The sequence below is a fragment of the Silurus aristotelis genome (assembly GCF_946808225.1).
Source record: "Silurus aristotelis genome assembly, chromosome: 19".
NCBI classification, from domain to species: Eukaryota; Metazoa; Chordata; class Actinopteri; order Siluriformes; family Siluridae; genus Silurus; species Silurus aristotelis.
Window position 1 is genome coordinate 19,760,187 of NC_139592.1, and position 21,844 is coordinate 19,782,030.

The window sequence follows — 21,844 nt, forward strand, 5'->3', positions numbered from 1 at the left end:
AATGGAAGAAGCTAAACATGACTGTCAATCTCCCTCGGACTGGGGCTCCATGCAAGATCTCACCTCGTGGGGTCTCAATGATCCTAAGGAAGGTGAGAAATCAGCCCAAAACTACACGGGAGGAGCTGGTCATTGACCTGAAAAGAGCTGGGACCACCGTTTCCAAGGTTACTGTTGGTAATACACTAAGACGTCATGGTATGAAATCGTGCATGGCACGGAAGGTTCCCCTGCTTAAACCAGCACATGTCCAGGCACGTCTTAAGTTTGCCAATGACCATTTTGATGATCCAGAGGAGCAATGGGAGAAAGTCATGTGGTCAGATGAGACCAAAATAGAACTTTTGGGTTATAATTCCATTAAATGTGTTTGAAGGAAGAACACTGATGAATACCATCCCAAGAACACCATCCCTACTGTAAAGCATGGGGGTGGTAGCATAATGCTTCGGGGGTGTTTTTCTGCACATGGGACAGGGCGACTGCACTGTATTAAGGAGAGGATGACCGGGGCCATGTATTGCGAGATTTTGGGGAACAACCTCCTTCCCTCAGTTAGAGCATTGAAGATGGGTCGAGGCTGAGTCTTCCAACATGACAATGACTCGAAGCACACAGCCAGGATAACCAAGGAGTGGCTCTGTAGGAAGCATATAAAGGTTCTGGCGAGGCCTAGCCAGTCTCCAGACATAAACCCAATAGAGGAAGGGAGCTCAAACTCTGTGTTTCTCAGCGACAGGCCAAAAACCTGACTGATCTAGAGAAGATCTGTGTGGAGGAGTGGGCCAAAATCCCTCTTGAAGTGTGTGCAAACCTGGTGAAAAACTACAGGAAACGTTTAAACTCTGTAATTGCAAACAAACAAATATTAACATTGACTTTCTCAGGTGTTCAAATACTTATTTGCAGCTGTATCATACAAATAAATAGTGAAAAAATTATACATTGTGATTTCTGGATTTCTTTTTTTAGATTATGTCTCTCACAGTGGACATGCACCTACGATGAGAATTTCAGACCCCTGCATGATTTTTAAGTGGGAGAACTTGCAAAATAGCAGAGTGTTCAAATACTTATTTTCCTCACTGTATATATATATATATATATATATATATATATATATATATATATATATATATATATATATATATATATATATATATATATATTAGGGCTGGGCGATATGGCCTAAAAAAAAAATTCCCAGATTTTTTCACAAAAAAATCCGATTTGCGATTTAAATCGATTTTTTCCCCTTGCTTAAAATCAATCTGCATTTGACAAAAAAAATTTCAAAAAAAAGTTTTGACTTTATTAAATAAAGTTTATTTACCCTTCTGGGATTATAACCCACTTTGGGTTAAAGTGCAATCAGAAACAACAACAAGCCAAAAATACAAGATGCAGGCCCTGCCTTTGTAAATTGTGAAAATAGAATGCAACACAACATAAAATGAGCAAACCTACAAAGAAAAATGTTTTATGAGTGTTTCAATGTGGAACATGATTGAAAATGCACCTGAGGTTTTAAGTGATTTTGCCTTTACTTTTCTTAAAAACTCCACAGTAAAATGAGATAAAATTTAAGAGAGTAATAGACAGGGACACTGTTAATAAAAATAATTTGAAAGATTGAGCAAACCTATAAAGAAAAATGTTTTATGAGTGTTTGAATGTGGAACATGGTTAAAAATGCAGTGATGCTTGGAGTGATTTTGCCTTTACCTTTCTCCAAAACTCCGCAGTAAAATGTCTGTTTGAATATGGTGATTCAAATGCTCTGATTTTTCTGTTTCTTAAGGGAAACGCCGTTCTGAAGCGTCTTTACATGTATTTTGGTCGCTTCCACCACCCGTACCGGAAGTGTACGATTGGACGCGCAACACTAAACAAAGTGCGGCTGCTTTACTTTTCTTGGGAAAGAGTTCTTCTTTGCTCGCTGCCATGTTGTTTGTGTATCTCTATGGCAAACGCGCGGGGGGGGCTGAGTTCGTTCGAAACTATGGAAGCCCAGAGGGGAGCGTCGGCGGACATTAAAGAGAAAACCGATTTTTATTAAAACAGACCGATGTAAACTACACGTTCGAGTTAATCGATAAAATCGATTTATCGCCCAGCCCTAATCTCTCTCTCTCTCTCTCTCTCTCTCTCTCTCTCTCTCTCTCTCTCAGAGAGACAGAGAGATATTAGATTCCTTATTTAAAAAAATATAAATGTCTAGCATTTTACAGCAATGTAAGGTGGTAATTAATTGCAGTAATTAGTTGTGAGTTTCTTGCTTTATTCTTGAATACAAAAACAAACTTGATTAAAAGTATATAAAGTGTGTGTTTATATGTTATATGTTTATATATGTGTTTTCTTTTATTTTAACTAGTTAACCCATGTTTTCTTGCTTATAATCAATATAACTCGATGATATTGTTTTGTTTCGTAAATCAGGCGCGCGAGGCTGAGCAGCCTGCCTGTGTGCTGGCGACGCTGGCGGACCAACGGAAAAGCTTGATCCGGGTATTAATGACAAGCTAGTCCAGTACAGTATTTAAATATCTAGAAATATGAATTTACCATCAACAAACTATGCAAGCCACTGAATAATAATGTTTTTTTAAGTTATTGCTTTTTTATGACTCGACGAATTTTCTTATTCAGAATTGTGAGATATAGAAATCTTAATCACATTACTGGTTTTATTTCATGAAATATAAACAGTTTTCCCATTTAAACAGAGGTTGTTTTATGCGTAGTTCACTTTGTTAATCAACTATTCACCCTTAAATAAAAGAGTCTCACGCACGCCTATTCTTCTTCGTTTACTTTTTCTTCTTCTTCTTCTTTTGCTACTCCTCTTTCTTTTGCTTCTGCTTCTGCTTCTTCTTTTTGTTTCTCCCAACACAGTGGACTCTGTTAAATTGCAGACTTTCATGTGACTTGCGTTTAGGAGAGGCTTCTCTCGGGCCAAGTCTAGGCTGGTATAGTGTTACAGTAATAGGATAATCTTGCAGATCAACCATCTCATCACGATTTCTGTAGCTTAACCAAGTGACTATTGGAGCATTAATACTTATATGGCTATTACTCACTGAAATGGAAACAATGTGAACATTTTATTTGCAGGGTGAGAATCGTTTCCATAGCATTTTAAACCCCCAACCTTCCTATCAGTAACAACAGTGACCTAATGAGGTCTCTGTTATAAAAAACGGCTCACAATGAGGTCTTTACCAAATGACAAAGGAAGTAAGCATTTGAGAAACTCCTGAGCACCATTTTAGAGCCTAGAATGAGAAACTGGGCTAGCTATAAACTCACCGTTTGCCTGGTTAAAACTATACCACATATCCAAATTAGATGTAAAAAGTTAGGTTTGCTGCTGAGACTGTTCTGGTGCAGGTCAGTGACATAGTGCTTTTAATGTTTTGTGCTAGCTATTAGTGTTTCTCTGAAGATGTTAAGCATGCGCTAAATACATAATTTCTAGAGCAGTTCATCATTTATACAGATCAAAAGACTGTTAAGATGCCTTAAAAATGCCTTAACAGTTAGATAGTTGCATATATAAAACATATCCAAGTATTAAAATGTTACCCTAATAGAAAGTCGACAACATTATTATAATACAAGTGGAAAGATTTGGAATAAACCCCCCCAAAATCTTAATTGGATTCCATTGAATTACTGCACTACTAATGTTTCAGCTACATTACAAAGTCTTACTGATGCAATGAGTAGCTCTTCATTTCTTAATCATATGTCATATCGTGGAAAACATATTCTGTTTCAGAAGGGGGTCAAATTAATATTGGCCTGCATCAAACAAAGAAAAAACTAAAGAGCTTGCTGTAACTACTAAAACTGGCTTAAGAGCTGTCTAACACATTAATAAAACCTGAAAGGATAGTGGTGAACCATTACCTTTAAGAAAAAAATGTGGTCAGGAAAACTCTTGACTGATCATTAAAAAGCTTGGTGAAATCAAATTGTAAAAAAAAAAACAACAACAAAAAAACATCAGTGTTAATTCAATTTAATTCGATTAATTTTTTATTTAAAAAACACTTTCAACAATGAACATTTTCTCAAAGCAGGTGATAATGTGGTGATAAAAATGATGTTCTTTTTATGTTCTTCATAAGTGTAACTTTGTCACTGATGAACAAGCCGGTGGCAAATGTGGCAAGGAAAAACTCCCTGAGATGGCAAAGGAGGAAACCTTGAGAGAAACCAGACTCAAGAGGGAAACCATCCTCATCTGGGTTGCACCGAATGTCCATTTACAGAAAAAATATGTTGAGGTACAGTGATGTTGATCAGAAGCAAACTCTAGTCCTCAATCATAGTAGCAGACTGTTGACATTAACTACAGTCCAAAACCATCCTCAAACCTCCTGTTCTTACTCCGGAAATTCATGGAACCACCCCTGGCATTGATGAGAAACCGTCCCCAGGGAAACTCATGGCTTTGTTTAAGAGTGAAAGTTAGAATTTAAGGGATTAAGGGATTAAGTGATGTAGTCAGGTAGTCAGCTGATCTCATTTTTAGGCACATAAATCTAGACCTGACCAGCTAAAGCAACCCCAGATAATAAAACTTGATAAAAGGCATCACTTCAACTGCCTCTCTTCTTACCCGGATGCACCCATCACTTTTGTACAGGGTAAATCTGGACTCAAAGACCACATGAACTATTCTCATTCAGAGTTCATCTTTAGGCTTTAAAGTAATTTTTTCTGGTCAGCCCCACTCATAAATGGTTTTCTTAAGGCTATATATATATATATATATATATATATATATATATATATATATATATATATATATATATATATATATATATATATATATATATATATATATGTCTCAAGAGGTAGTCACCTGAAATGGTTTTCACTTCACAGGTGTTTCCTGTCAGGTTTAATTAGTGTGATTTCTTGGGGTTGGGGTTGGGACCATCAGTTGTGTTGTGCAGAAGTCAGGTGGATACACAGCTGATAGTCCTACTGAATAGACTGTTAGAATTTGTATTATGGCAAGAAAAAAAGCAGCTAAGTACAGAAAAACGAGTGGCCATCATTACTTTAAGAAATGAAGGTCAGTCAGTCCGAAAAATTGGGAAAACTTTGAAAGTGTTCAAGCGCTACAAAGAAACTGGCTCCCATGCCGACCGCCCCAGGAAAGGAAGACCAAGAGTCACCTCTGCTGCGGAGGATAAATTAATCCGTGTCACCAGCCTCAGAAATAGCAGGTTAACAGCAGCTCAGATTAGAGACCAGGTCAATGGCACACAAAGTTCTAGCAGCAGACACATCTCTACAACAACTGTTAAGAGGAGACTGTGTGAATCAGGCCTTCATGGTAGAATATCTGCTGGGAAACCACTGCTAGAGAAAGGCAACAAGCAGAAGAGACTTGTTTGGGCTAAAGAACACAAGGAATGGACATTAAACCAGTGAAAATCTGTGCTTTGGTCTGATGAGTCCAAATTTGAGATCTTTGGTTCCAACCACCGTGTCTTTGTGCGACGCAGAAAAGGTGAATGGATGGACTCTACATGCCTGGTTCCCACCGTGAAGCATGGAGGAGGAGGAGTGATGGTGTGGGGGTGCTTTGCTGGTGACACTGTTGGGGATTTATTCAAAATCGAAGGCATACTGAACCAGCATTTTTGACCAGATGTGTTTTTACCAGAGGTTTTATGAATTTTTACAGGGGTTACAAAGTAATGTATATACACTGTTATAGTTGTTAGTGTAATGAATAATGTATAGTAGTGCTGTGTTTTCCCTTTTTCCATTTGTATTGGTCATTTTCTACATATTTTTTGACCTTTGAAGCAAAGGGTTTTTGGTTGTTGACTTCCTGTTTCGGTGTGCTATTTTTGCTTGTATGTGCGCCTTTGTGGAGTCAACCTGTAGCTGCTGCTGCCTCCGACTGCAGCGGAAGTGGACAACGAAGTATGTTATCTGACCTTCCTAAAGCATACACTCAAGTTTTTTTTTTTTTAAATAACATTTGAATTCCATTTTATTGACTTTTAAGGTCTGCACTGAAAATAAACCAAAAATAACTTCCACCTATGCCAATTTTCCAAATATCACCAACCCCCACCACTACCCTTGTCTTTAAAAAAATGAACTTACTTTAAACTGGTCCGTGATTCAAAACAAAGTTTGGGGACCGCTACTACACAGCATTGTATTTGACAAACATTTAAAAGCTGCATTCCAAACAGCATGCTCCTACAAAAATCCTGCTCCGGTCAGCTTCTACAACAAGTCTACCCAGCTCCATCCACTACCCAAAATGAAAACTGGGGTTCTGGCCATTGTTTCCAGGCAAAAGTTGTTCGGCTGTGCATCAAAACCGTGTAATCAAACCGTGATAACAGTTCCAGATGGAATCATGTCAGACCAATTTCTGTCACCCTTCATTTTTTAAACTATTCCAAGAATTTCTCTCTATCAGTAGTAGACATTAATGCCTGCTTAGTTAGTTCCATACAGCAAACATAAATCAAGTATGAAAATGTTACCTGCATGAAAAAAAAAATCTTGCAGATGCTTTATTCAACACATCTTGCATTTGGAATAATATAATAATTAATTAAGAAACAAATGTATCAGTAGTCATAATTAACAAAAAACATACACAGCCAAATAGTCCTTCCAGAAAGAGTTACATTCAATGTTTTTAGGTTACATTAATGAACATATTCCGTACCCATACGCAATAAAATACTGTAGCTACAAAATTCCAACGCCTAACTTGATTTGCAAACTAGTATTTGGAAAACATTCAGGGACATACACAGTCGATATGGCCAAAAGTATGTGGAGACTCCTCTCTTTATTACTGACTTCAGCGTATCTAACTCCATATTATTGCTCCTGGTTTTAGAATAAAACGGGACGTCAACAAACCTTTGGCCATACAAAATGAAAGTCTTTTAATATTCAAACTAATGGTAAGCATTCGAAAAAACTTTTCCATTATTGCACTTTAAGAGAAAGTCAAAATAATCGCAATTGATTTCAATGATTTGATTTCCTAAACGTTAACATACAACAGAATGATATCAGTTCTCCGGTCTATGCATTTTTATGCACATTAGCTAATTTTAAGCAGAACAGGATGGCATACAAAAAAAGCTGATAGTGGTTCATCTAGTAAAGGAACACAATTTTTAGTCTAATTATAAAAAAACAAAAAATTGTTAATAATCAAAATGTAAAAAAAAATAAATAAATCTACAGTAAATGGTGCTCCAAAATAAAATAATAAAAAAGAACAAACATTTCAAATAAAACCATGTTTAAATTTTAAATACATTTTTGGCTGCTGATTTCTATACTAAAGGCAGTGATTTAGGCTGGATTTTATTATATAACTATGCAGTAAAAACTGAACAAATCTGAATCTGTTCAAAAATAGAAATAACTTAAACCCACATACTTCATATCTCAAAAAAAGATTAAATACACTTTAAATTTGTACCGATGCTTCAAAGAATACATTTTAAAATCTAGAACATAGTGCAAATTAACTTCTAATCTCTGACGATCAGGAAAAATGCTGAAAACAGCTTTTCCGGACACAGACGAAGAAGAGCTCCCGGTGATCATCGGCTGACGTCACTTATGAGTTCCTTATGAGTCATTTTGGCATCAGTCTAAATGCTCGTTCTTTTATCCTAGAAAATAAAGCATCAAGTGTCAAGGGTAATCTTGGCAAAAGAACGATGTAGGCACTGGGACCTGCATTAGACAGAATACATTCCGAAAAAATAGTTATAAAGAAAAACATACAGACAACAGTGGCAAGAGTGGTTAATTGGTTCTGATCAGAAGGGCATGAGTTTAATTCTCTTCAACACCAAGCTGGCATTGTTGGGCCCTTGAGCAAGACGTTTAATCCTCAAATGTTCAGGTGCATGAATAAATATAATAATAATTATAAGTCACTCTGGATAAGGGCCAAAAGGATTCATTGTGAACTCATTCTATCCTTAGAGAAATTCTTGTATTATCCCTGACAAAGTGTTTGCTTGCTATATATTTTTTAGTAAAGCCTTTCCAAGGTTAACTGATCGAATCAGATTGCTCACAAGATTTTCTATGCCAGAATCCCACCTTAGCTTCAGCTTCTAGGCAAATCACAATTTTAATGTGCTTGTAATACTGGGACATTATTGGTGTTCGCAGAGATGTGTGAAGAGACTATTGTAGTGTTTTTAGGATTCAGTGCTTTGTTACCTTCATAGCAGAAGCTTTAATTTTGCATAAATCTTGAAGACGCAACACTTCCGAGTTCATGCAAGCAATATTTAGAAATAGCATGCTGCATGTTTGAGAAATACCTAGGCAGCCATTGAGTATTTTATAAATGATGAAATAATTTAATTATTAAAATAATTATCAATTAATAATTTCATTCAGTGTATGAGTGTGCATGCCATCATAATTGACTCGGAAAGCAAATAAACGCAGCATTATTTTGTTTCATTTGCAGCTAGTCAGAATTAGTTTCATCAGCTATTTTGAACTGAAATGAACCTTTCACTTACTCTTTCTTTCTGCTGAAAAACACTGCTAAAAGAATTCCTGCTGTGAGGTATGGGCGAAATCTGATCAGAAACTCATCAACTATTACCATTAAAACACTAAAATAATTCAATGGTTTGAAAAGTTATAAGCAGTAGACAAACATGTTTAATATTTTGCATTTTACAGTAATAATGGATTTTTATTTATCCACCAGTGACACGTTTTCTTTCTTTTCTTTTTTATTTATTTTTGTCTTACTACCCACAACCTCAGTAATGGGCCTGGGAGGTACCTGAAACACAGACGTTTTTCATTGTATATCTATTCTATCCATTTCACAGCTATTTTCCATGTGTTACAACATGTCTAGATGTTAATTTAACATTCATGCTTTTATAATTTCTTTGACTTTCCCGACTGAAGCTTTTTAATATTTTTACAGCAAGAATTTGACAGATTTGTTGTTTAGTTTAGTTCCAGCAAAATGTATTTATTGTTTCTGATCCTTTAATGTAGGATATAAAAAAAAAAAGACGTTTTACTAAATGGTTTTGTCATGATAAAATCGCTATAGTGACTCATTATCGAGAACAGCCTTCATTATTCAAGTGAAAATCACACAATGTGAAGTAACTGCACACTTACCTAGAAGCACAACAATGGATACGACAACAGCTATTATTATTACGCTGGATTTCACACTGGTGCCTGTGAATAATACACAGTTACTCAATCAAAATGAGTCCAGACAGTAGGGAATTAACATTAACATGAAAAGTGTTTGCCCACTTTTTACAAATAATTTTAAAATTTTAAAGATACAACAACAAACAAAAATAAATCCACCACTCAGTTCGCTTTGGTATTACTAATTTCAAGCCCAAACAGCAGATAACTTACCGTCTGAAGGTGGAGGTGTGGTGGGTGCAACCCGGCTACCTATAACAAAATGAAGGACAACATAAAAAAAAATGCATAGAAAAAAGCTAAAGAATTCAGAATTTTAGTAAACAAGAGTAAAGACACAACACCGAATGATTGATTTAGAGCTCACAAAGACCTTGTCCTTTAAGCAAAATTAGGGCCATGTCAAATACATCTCTGATTTCTGAAACAGTTGAAAAGTTGTCAGGACTTAGGATCGTCTCTTCACACTGTTAAAATGCGATGGTAATGGAGGGGAAAACACTGTTTCGGAATCACATAGTTAAGTTGATTGTTATGCTTGACGAGTTTTTCAATCTTTCATAACAACCTGTCCGGAAGTGTTGCAAAAAAAGAAGCCCTTTTCCTGAGACCACTCTTTCTAAATGCAGTAACTGAACTTCCACATGCTTCAGCAAAACTACAACAATTATTGTGCTGTGGTATGATGAGAACAGAATTTTAAGAAATTAGGCAGAATTGAGCCGAATTTAGCAACAGAAAGGGCCAGTGTTTAGTGTTAGCTGTTAGTTTCAGCCCATAACCTTGTAGCTTCTATTAGGAAGATCAAATAAAGCTTTTAGAAAGATAAGGGGTTAAACATACTTATAATTCAACATAGAAATGGCTAAAGAAATATAAAATCAAATGTTTCGCAATGACCACCTTGATACCACAGATTGAATTTCTACATCATTACTTTTGTCTGCAAGTGTTGCCAATCTTGTTAACCATTACAGGTACCCTGTGCTGTTAAGGTTAGCATATTGCAAAACATTAACCTTAAGAATGTCAGTCATGTTAAAATCTTTAATTTTGTTGAAAACACTGCACAACCCAAAACCATGTTTTATTCCACAGGGCATTTTTGAAATAATAGTGGAAATTATAAGAGTAAATTTAACATATCTTTTTAAACTCATGGTATTACCATAATTGGGCTATTATTATAAATAATTAATAATAGAAGCGTTGTTTTAATGTTAATCAGTTTCTGTATGCTCTTATATGACCATGTTATCTGCTTTGCTTCAAGGGTTCTCTCCAATAAACCACATTGGTTGAAACAATTTTAATTTAGAAAATCATGAGGGAGTAATATTACATATATAGACATATGTTTTATTCAAGATCAAGTGAAGAAAAATTATGACAAGGACAAGAAGCTTTGTAAGTGTCTGATGCTAAAACACGGCTAAAAGAATTCTTTGAATGGATTGTGTCTGATGTGATTAACAATGATGTCAAGCATTGAACAACAGTACCGCACACTGGAGGAGGAGGATCCCATCCATTTATGCCACAAACCAAATAACCCGATCCCTTCATTTCGTAGCCCTTATTACACTTGTAATTGACAAAATTTCCTTCAGTGTAGGGTGGTGCTTTGCCTTCGATTCTAACAGCATTATGTATTCTAGGTGCATCACACTTGATATCTGTAAAAAAAAAAAAATAAACAAACAAACAAAAAAAAAAGACAGAAAAGAATAAATCAATGAAATATGCTGATTTACACCAGAACAGGAAACCAACTGCAAGCTCCAAAATTAATAAAATAAACAAAAACTGTGGCAATGTAGAGAAAAAATAAATAAATAGATTGAGCATTAAGAAATGTTCAGATAATTATTTGTTAAAATAAAAAACCCATTTACTCACCCACACACCGAGGAGGAGAAGGTTGAAATGTTGCATCATCAGAACAGCTTATTGTTTGTGCTCCATGAAGACTATAAGGGTGATTACAAGTGTAAGTGACTACACTAAGATAATCATAATGATCTTTCAAAGGCTCATAAGTTCCGTGGTCTATTTCTGCAGGTGGTAAACATTTTATCACTAAAAAGAAAAGAACATGTTAAGTTGCTTCAAACACATTTTCTCCTACAAATGAGTATAAAATTACCATTAAATTCATTACCTTCACATTCCGCACGTCTCCCATCCCAACCAGCATCAACACAATTTCTCATTTTAGGTCCAGAAACCACGTATCTACAAACAGAGATGTACCATGTGAGATACACGGCCATGTTTAGTGCCAGTGTGTTTAAAAATTGGAGCAAAGACAAAAAATTAGATTAACGAAAAGCGGTTTTACTAACCCTGGGTTACACTGTGCAATGGCTGTTGCACCAAACAGAATTCCATCTGGAGTTAGATACCTTCCATTGTTTACCTCTCCTGGACTTCCACAGGACTTTTCTAAAGATATAAAGGATATCTTAATATTCAGGCTTTGCTTTAATAACCAAAATAAACAAACCACCAACGCTACAGATATATGGATAATGTAACTAACTAAATAAATAAATTCACAAATAAATAAATAAATAAAAGCTGGAATGAGAAAATGTGAATAAGGAAAAATACTTTTGCACTGAAGATCTAGTGTGGTCCACTGTTGTCCACTGCACGTGATTGTCCGGGAAGCTGCTGGATCTGCAGGCTGATAACCAGTGCTGCATTTGAATTTTACTGATGATCCATCAGGGAAACTCGTTTGGCCTGAATCATCAGCAAGAACCCTGTTTTCCCCAACAACGGGTCTCACGCATTGTGCTAAAAACATAAAAAGAAGAATAAATATAATAGTACAAAATTAACACAATTTAAACAATTCAGAATAACATGCAATGAGTAATTCCACATGTGTGATTATCATCAAGGTGCAATAAGTTTTAACATTTAAGTGGGTGAAGTGCAAAAACATTAAATACTGACACTGAAATCACAACGCCTTCAGCTGGTTCTCATTGCGATTAGAGCCCATGAATTTTAAGCTGTTTGCTACTACATTACATGGCATTAAGATAATCCAGAAAAGTGACATTTTTTGGCAGGTCCATGGGTAATTGTGGGGAGTCTCTATGAAAAGGCTCAGAAGAACAACTCTGTCACTAGATCTGGATACTTTTTAGACTTCATTAACAGCATCATGGGTTTAAATAAGGTAAGCATAATTTGGAAACTGTTCCACACTTGATACATATCTTCAGTTCACTTCACAGTCGCTGCTTATCAGAACTGAAAGGATTCGGTCGACTCACCAGCACACAACAGTACACAACTCGTGATCAGGAAGAGGCTCCCAATGACTAATCCTTGTTCCCCATGAACACACTACACTGCTCTTCATGGACATATTTACAAATAACCAACCAAGTTTTGTGTTTTCATCTCAAAAATCTCTTTCGACACCCCTTCTTTGGGAAAAAATATTATTTTTGTTCATATATAAACAGTTATTTTTTTTCCTGTGAGCCTTCTCAACGTCATCATGGTGATTCAAACTAATTCATGACCTTCTCTCTCTCTCTCACACACACACACACACACACACACCACCCCAAACCCAACACACACACACATTATCCTATCGATTAAACAAATGCTTTCTACAAATTATCCAGATCATTTGTATTAGTAGAAATTTCTAGGAACTACTGCAGTGAAAAGCAGGACAAAAACAATCTGTAGGCACAGAGAGAAACCTGATGGAAAAAAAAAGGCGTATTATGAAATAAATATATAATAATGAGATAAGAAACGCATCTGAACTTTACCTCGAATTTCTCCGATCTTCATCAGACATGTGAGGAGGAGGAGGATCAGACTGGAGCTCGGTGTCACCCACATGGTTTTACCCATTAATCTTATTTCCACTCAGACGACTTCACTTCAATACTGGAATGGAGACAATAATAACATTTATTTATCTCAGGTTGTTGTCCCCCCCAGCTGAACAATACTATATTACAGTATTATTGTATAGATATGTAGACAGACAGTTAGATCGATATTAGATTACTTATTATTAAAAATTAATTATATAAATGTCTAGCATTTTACAGAGAAGTTTGTAAATTGGTTAACCATTTTTGGTTTGTTATTTAAAAAACTGGTTAAAAATGTATTTATTTTTTAAATTAGTTTTAAAAGTGAAGATAGCTCCCAGTTAACTATCTAATTAATACGAATGTAAGTTACTTGCTTTATTTTATTTAATTAAGTAGGTACAAACCCAACTTAATTAAACGTATATAAATGTATTATTTTATTTTTAACGAACCAGTTAGATAACTAGCTAATACACTAGCTAGCGTATATTTTGCTTATAATAAATATAACTCGATTATATTATTGTTTTGTTTCGTTTTCAGACTCGGTTTTAAAAGTCAAATGCTTAGCTATCGAGGTAAATACGAATTTCAGATATGTTTTTGACTAAACTTTTGACTTATTGACCAAAATTCCGGCTAAATTGTATATTTCCTGTTGAGTAATGTAAGTTAGCTCGACATGCTAACGTCCAAACTGATTACCAAACACATGAAAAACGAAGAAAAGCAGGCGCGCGCGGCATCGCCTTTTCCGGATTCGTATGATATACAATAATCAATATTATATTATAATTATTTAAATAACGCTTCCATTTGGGTGTTTAAAATACCAAATAATGTGATAGACAATTAAAATAAGTAGTAGTATGTTTATCTAAGAAGTACGAGGCCGAGCAACCTGCCTGTGAGGTGGCAAAGACGAAACTAACCAACAGAAAAGCTTGAAGCAGGCATTAATAAGGACCTACTCCCGTATTAAATATCTAAAATATAAATTTACTACCAACAAACACCCAAATAGATCATACCTTTCGGTAGAGGTCTTGAAGCGACCTACTGAGTGTGTTAAATGGACGCCAGGCTCTTGGTTGTTCCTGTCGGATCCTATGTGAATTGCTACAAAATAGAATTATTGTAATGTCTGTTTAGGTTATACCTGCCACTAGGGGGCGAACAAGGGCCATGCTAGGCGGGGAGGCGGAGGGTGAGAGAAGAAGTGAGTCTCGGTTAGGACTCTGTGTTTTGCAGACTGTATAATAAAAGCAGACCACGTTGGTCAGTTCAAAGAATATGGACTCCTGTTTTACATGAAAATACCACACTTTAACATGGTGGCAACGTAAGTGGATTTTTGCCCAAGTATGAGTGGTTCGCTGCAGAGGCGCTAGCGAAGTCCGAAAACGGTTAAGTGCTAACGTGTAGCGTGGATCAGCATCGGATTAAACAAGCTAACGCTAACGACATGGACGGACTTAGACCTCCACGGACGTTGTGTCTGGACTCCAGTAACCTGTCTAAAACGTGGAAGTCTTGGAGAGACGAGTTTGAACTCTACATTGGATTAACTGTTGCCGAGGACGACGAGAAGAAAAAGGTCAGGCTTTTCAGTTATCTGGTCGGTGAGAGTGGCAGAGAGCTACTGGATACCTTAATGGGAGACACAGCGCAGTCGAACTGGACAATTAAGGATGTCGTTGAAAAGTTTAATAACTACTGCAGTCCTAAAGTGAACGAGACAGTGAAGCGGTACAAATTCTTCACAAGAAATCAAGGTCCCAGTGAATCCATAGATGGCTTTGTTACTGAACTCAAGTTGCTAGCAAAAACATGCAACTTTGGAACATTTAGAGACTCACTCATTCGGGACAGGATCGTATGTGGGATTGACAGCAGCAACATGCGAGAGAGTCTGTTACGGGAGAAAGACATGACATTGGACATTTGCGTTCAACTTTGCAGAGCTGCTGAGTGGTCGCGGGAAAACTGCAAGGCCATAGCGGGACACGCAGTGCAAGGAGCTTCGCGCCTACAGCAGAAAGAAAGCACCGTGGATTGCAAGTTTTGCGGCAAGACACACGAGAGGAGCAAACAGAAATGTCCAGCATTTGGGAAGAAATGCAAAAAGTGTGGTAAGGAAAACCACTTTGCGGTTAAGTGTAAAGCCCACATTGAACCAAAGAAGATGAAATCTGTGCATAAGGTTACTGAATGTGAAGGTGAATATGAGGACATACTGTGTGTTAGAGATGTAGCAGAAAGTGAAAATGTGAATGCTGTTGACTCTAACAAAGGTAATGACTCCCAGTTATTTGCAGGCATGCTTCTAGGGAAAGATATTATAAAATTTCAGATCGATTGTGGAGCTACATGTAATGTTTTGCCTATTAACATGCTGAACACAGATGCTAAGCTTGAGGACACAAATTCTGTGTTAGTGATGTACAATGGAAGCAAAGTGAAGCCACTGGGTAGATGTAAAGTGAAATTAAGAAACCCTAGAAACAAAAAACTGTACCAGCTAGAGTTTCAGGTTGTGGACAGAGGTTGTAATGTACCACTGATTGGTAAGTGAGCCAGTGAGGCCATGAAACTCATAAAAGTACACCATGAAAACATTATGGCTATTGACAGCATTGTGACAACAGTGAGAGACACAAATGGACAATGGAACAAATAAAGACAGATTTTGCAGATGTGTTCACAGGAGACGGTTGTCTGGAAGGGGAATACAAAATGGAAGTAGATGAGATTGTGAAACCTGTGCAACTTTCAAAGCGGCGTGTTCCGGTCGCCGTGATGAAACCGCTGAAAGAGGAGCTTCGGGACCTTGAGCACAGAGGTATTATCACACCAGTAGACTGCAGCACGGACTGGATCAGTAGCATGGTGGTGGTGCAAAAGCAAAACGGTAAACCTAGAGTATTCATTGATCCAAAGCCCCTCAACAAGGCACTCAAGCGCAGTCACTTCCCACTACAAACCATTGAGGATGTACTACCCGATATGTCTAAAGCTAAAGTGTTCACAGTGTGTGACGTCAAAAGCGGGTTTTGGCATGTCAAACTTGAAGAGAAATCCAGTTATCTGACTACGTTCTCCACCCCGTTTGGCCGCTTCAGATGGCTAAGGATGCCCATGGGAATAAGTCCGGCACCGGAAGTTTTCCAGCGAAAACTGACCCAAGCACTGGACGGATTACCGGGCCTATACATTATTGCGGATGATGTGCTCATTACAGGTCAGGGAGAGACGCAGAAGGCGGCAGAAGGAGACCATGATGCGAAGCTGAAATTGTTCCTGGAGCGGTGCAGACAAAAGAACATCAAGCTGAACCCAGACAAGTTCAAGCTGAGGAAGAGGGAGTGTACATACATTGGGCACCGCCTGACAGCAAATGGACTGAAAGTGGATCCAGACAAGGTCCTTGCTATTGAACGCATGCCGAGACCTACAGATTTGAAAGCAGTACAGAAACTCTTAGGTATGGTAACCTATGCCCAGATTGAGAAAGAGTTTCTAGCTATGGTGTTCGGTGTAGAGAAGTTTCATTAGTACACGTATGGTCGCAAAGTTACTGTGCAATCTGACCATAAGCCGTTAGAGTCCATAGTTAGAAAACCTCTTTTGAGCGCGCCCAAGAGACTTCAGAGAATGATGCTACGTATTCAGAAATATGACCTGACTGTAGTGTATGTTCCTGGCAAAGACATAGAAGCTGTAGAAGCTGAATTAGAGACGGTTAATATGGTACAACACTTACCCATTTCTGGTGACAGTTTAAGCCAGATCAGGACAGCTACAAAAGATGACAAAACTCTACAAACTGTGATCCGACTAATGAACCAGGGTTGGCCATCGGACAAAAGGGCCATGCCTCAGGAAATCAAACCTTACTTCTCATTCCAGGAGGAATTAAGTTATCAGGACGGCATTGTGTTTCAGGGTGAACGTGGTGTTATTCCATTATCACTGCAGAAAGACATCACCCGTCGCCTGCACTCCTCACATCTCGGGGCAGAAGGATGTCTACGAAGGGCCAGAGAATGTGTCTACTGGATTGGTATGAACGACCACATAAAGACACACATAGCTCGCTGTGACATCTGCAGGTCAGTGGATGACAAACAGCACAGAGAAACGCTCATCCCACACGATGTACCAAGCAGGCCATGGGCCAAAGTAGGCGTTGACCTATTTCACTTTGATAACAAAAACTATCTTGCAACAGTCGACTACTATTCCAATTTTTGGGAAATAGACTTTTTGCCAGACACAAAAGCCACTACGGTGATAAAGAAGCTAAAAGCACATTTTGCTAGATACGGCATTTCCAACACAGTAGTCTCAGACAATGGACCTCAATATTCATCACAAGAGTTCCAAAGATTCAGCCAACTGTGGGAATTTAACCACAAAACCTCATCACCAGGTTACCCACAGAGTAACGGCAAGGCAGAGTCTGCCGTTAAAACAGCAAAGAGACTGTTATACAAAGCCAAAGCTTCTGGACAAGACCCCTATCTCGCGCTCTTGGACCATCGTAACACACCATCACAAGGACTGGAGAGCAGCCCAGCTCAAAGATTGCTGAACTGTCGAACGAGGTCTCTGTTGCCGGCGAAAAACAGCCTTCTTCAGCCTCAAGTGGTTCAAGTGGGGCAGGCACTGTTTAGCAACCAACAGCGTCAATGTACATACTACAACCGATCAGCCAGGGATCTAGATGCCCTACGATCAGCTGACACGGTCAGAGTGCAGCCATTTGAGCCGCACACCAAATGGAAGCTGGACAAGGTGAAAAGCCCGGTGGACTCTAGATCATATGAGGTTGAAATGGATTCGGGTGCAGTTCTCAGGCGGAACCGTAGACACCTCAGACGCGCCCATGTTGTTCCTCAAACGGAGGTGGTTGATATAGAGACAGTAAACACTCCGGGTACCCATACAGACACTGTAATATCCCAGCAGTGCCCTCAAACTCAGAGCGATAACTGTAGCAGTGATGTGATGAAGACAACCAGATGTGGTAGAGTTGTTCGTCATCCTCAACGCTACAAGGACTTTACTACTTGAACTGGCATTTCAGTGACGTTTGAGAAAAAAAAAAAAAAAAAAAAAAAAAAAAAAAAATGGAATGTAAAGTTTTGAGATGTTAAAGCCATTTTGTTATGTTGGGTAATGGCATTTATTTAAAAAGAAAAAAAAAACTTTTTGTACATTGGAAAGTACATTTCTATTTGCATTTAATGTTTGCAAATGTGTTTCAGGGAAAAGAAAACTTTCTAAAAGAGAAAGGATGTAACAATATGGAATTATTGTAATGTCTGTTCAGGTTATACCTGCCACTAGGGGGCGAACAAGGGCCATGCTAGGCGGGGAGGCGGAGGGTGAGAGAAGAAGTGAGTCTCGGTTAGGACACTGTGTTTTGGAGACTGTATAATAAAAGCAGGCCACGTTGGTCAGTTCAAAGAATATGGACTCCTGTTTTACATGAAAATACCACACTTTAACATGAATGACAGGAAATGTGGACACACCCCTGCAGGAGCATGACTCGTATCTATCCGCATTTAACCTCGTTTACAGTAAATTCTCAGCAGATAAATCATGACCTCATGTGTTTTGCCATCACGGTGGTTATATATATTTATTTATATTATATATATTTAGTTTTCGCTTGTTGTTGTTCTATTAGAACGGAATATGGAAAGCCAAAAGGGTCCAAGTAAATCACCTACACAAAACTCTTATGTCTTATTTGGCAAAACCCCTGAAAGCTGTATTTCAAACAGATTTATTTGTTTCTGCCCCAGCCTGCTTCTACAAAATGTTTCATTTACCCCACCCTTATTTTTATTTGCACCTTGCTTGTCATATATTCATATACACATAAGCACTGAGCAGGACTGGATGATCAGAGATCAGAACGTAACGTCAACAAATAACGTACTACCCCTTTGTAGTACCGATACAGAGCAAACTACTTTGAAAATATTTTTTATCGTGCATCTAACATGTAATAAGAAACAATGTAGTACGTTTCATGAGGATCCGTACTATTATTTCGAAGAGTTTACAATGCGTGAGAAATCGCGTTTTTCGCGAGTTAGCCGCGATCCAGGGCGAATTTTTCAAAACCCTTTCTTAGTGAGCACCTAAGACCCAAGAGGAAGGTATGTTCCAAATTTCATTGCAATCCGTTCAGTGTTTTTTGAGATTTTGTAATGAGTGAGTGAGTCAGTCAGTGGTATTTGAGCTTTATATATATATATATATATATATATATATATATATATATATATATATATATATATATATATATATATAGATATAGATATAGATATATAGATAGATAGATAGATAGATAGATAAATATACATGCGACCCACATTACTGCTGTATTTCACAAAATACAAACAGTTTCTTCATTTAAACAGATGTGATCTGATGTTTATATGTGTGTGAGAATTGAGCGAACATTAAATATGAAAGAATGATAAATATGAAACTAAAATCTCTTTGACGCCCTCTAGTGGCTGGCTGCAGTCTTCTTATGCTTCTTCTTTCAGTTGCTCCCACCAGGTCAAGTCAAGTCAAGTCAAGTCAAGTCAAGTCAAGAAGCTTTTATTGTCATTTCTACCATATATCGCTGATGCAGTACACAGTAAAAAGAAGAACTATAAAGGACTACCATAGTGCACTCTGTCCTCTACATCTGCCTCTTTCAAACCAACCACCTGCATGTATTTCCTCACTACGTCCATAAACTTTCCTGAAAAGGAAATTTTACATATCACCACTTAATATGGATTAATATACAAATATACAGCACTAGAAATTATTTATGTGAAATGTATTGTTTTGGAATACAAATACAGGTAGTCTCTGACGATGGAGAAAATAGTGTTAGAATGACCCCATCGTAACTTGAAAATAAGTTGAGACATGGCCTAGCTTAACCAGGAGTCTTAAGAAATGGTTATCATTATAGGGTAATATAATAATTTAACAAATTGCAGTAAATACTTAAGCAAAACAGAGCAAATTATAGTACCATAATGTATAAACTTTACAGTATATATGTATGTGGAATGGGCGCATCTGAATAAGGCATCTGACAAGGCAGGAGATGTGTTTACCCTGGCCGCATCCAAACATATCGTGCGAAAATTACGCAATATTTTTTTTTGATCATTTTGCCATATTGACATCTTTATTGCAAGATCGAAAAATCCTTAGCTGAATCATCGTGATTCAGGGACTCTTTGTATTATGTTTTATAGATTTAAGACTTTAATACTCCTTTATATTACTACAGTATATAAAATGCAGTGGCTATGCTGAGGGTGTGGAGTAAATCACAGGTTTATACTAATGAGATTACACTGTGAGCTTTCGATAACAAAACATTTGAAAGGAGTTTCCAGTCTCAGCACTTTTTAACATGATTTAGAGAACCTGTAGCCTTCTCAATTACACAAGCATTATTTTTACATTTATATTTTATTTAAATTCAAGCAAGATAAAAAATTTAAGATAGTTTGAGAATGACTGATTCTAGTTGTTAATATTTCTAGTTAATACTTTTTTCCTGGATGTTTTACAATAAATAAATGTGACTATATGCAGATAGAAAGTCTAAATTTCAGCATTGCATATTGTTCAGCCGCTTCAGACCATCGGATTTTGCGATAGTGTCCTCCAACAACATGCCATTACACATTAACCATAAGTCTATTAATACTATATATTAGAAATACAAATTTATATATGTATTTATATTTGAATATCACCTTATATTTAGTCAGATATTACCATCTGAAAATAAATTAATTAATAAACTATATATATTCCATGTGCAAAACCAGTGTTAATTCAGTGTACACTTACCCAAAGGTCCATGATCCACCCCAAGACTTTGCCTGTAAATAACAGAATGTTAAATATTAATTAGTTCATCAACATTATCCATGAAAAGTAAAGCAGTTTAGCAATCTAGCTCAATAAGAATCAATTTAAACATTTGTTCTTTTAGTGTGAATCTGGGTCTGGACCTGGCTCTGGATCTGGACCTTAATTTTCTATATTTAAAAAAAGAAAAGAAGAAAAAAATATATAATTTTATACATTTCAATACTCTTGTATATAATGTATAATAATAATATTAATAATAATAATAATTACAATGTGAATGTGACACTTCGGAACATCAGTTCCATTTTGAAGGACTGAGGACATCTGTGTCAAGAGTATGTACAGGTGCATCTCAATAAATTAGAATACCATTAAAAAGTTGATTTATTTTAGTAATTCAATACAAAAAGTGACTCCCCAAACCACCACTGACTGTGCAAACTTTACACTGGACCTCAAGCAAATTGGATTCTGTGCCTCTCCTCTCTTCTTCCGTTCTCTGGGACCTTGATTTCCAAATGAAATGCAAACGTTCCTTTCCTTTCAACTGAAAAGACGACTTTGTCCCACTGAGTACTTTTTTGGCCTTTGCCCAGATAAGACACCTCTGACATTGTCTCTGGGTCAGACACAAGGAATGAGTCAGTTGTAGCCCATGGATACGTCTGTGCGTAGTGGCTCTTGAAGCACGGACTCCAGCTGCAGTCCACTATTTGTGAATCTCCCCCAAAATTCTTGAATGGGCTTCATTTCACCTTTTTCTACCACATTTTTTCCTTCCATTAAACTTTCCATTAATGAGCACTCTGTGAACAGCAGCTTTTGTGTTTTACCCT

The 21,844-nt window shown here is 37.1% G+C and overlaps 1 protein-coding gene and 1 long non-coding RNA gene across 9 annotated transcripts in view; both read right to left on the reverse strand.

Moving 5' to 3' along the window:
• LOC310741613 (membrane cofactor protein-like) overlaps positions 1-21,844 on the reverse strand; it is a 59,286-nt gene that overhangs the window by 11,858 nt on the left and 25,584 nt on the right. For 5 of the 8 annotated variants that reach the window (XM_083569585.1, XM_083569586.1, XM_083569588.1 and 2 more), the window contains exons 8-9: positions 11,845-12,033; positions 11,577-11,676 (exon numbers count right to left, since the gene is read on the reverse strand). In XM_083569585.1, coding sequence (XP_083425711.1) covers positions 11,577-11,676; positions 11,845-12,033 — 289 coding nt within the window. Of the gene's footprint in view, positions 1-6,548; positions 7,692-8,564; positions 8,605-9,189; positions 9,253-9,444; positions 9,484-10,733; positions 10,908-11,130; positions 11,311-11,392; positions 11,467-11,576; positions 11,677-11,844; positions 12,034-21,844 lie in introns of those variants that run through there. The other 3 variants (XM_083569580.1, XM_083569582.1, XM_083569583.1) reach the window with 3 other exon arrangements.
• LOC310715249 lies at positions 19,703-21,158 on the reverse strand. Its single transcript, XR_014530276.1, has 2 exons — positions 20,985-21,158; positions 19,703-19,866 (listed from the first exon to the last, which is right to left on the reverse strand). It is a non-coding gene; the product is annotated as an uncharacterized lncRNA (long non-coding RNA).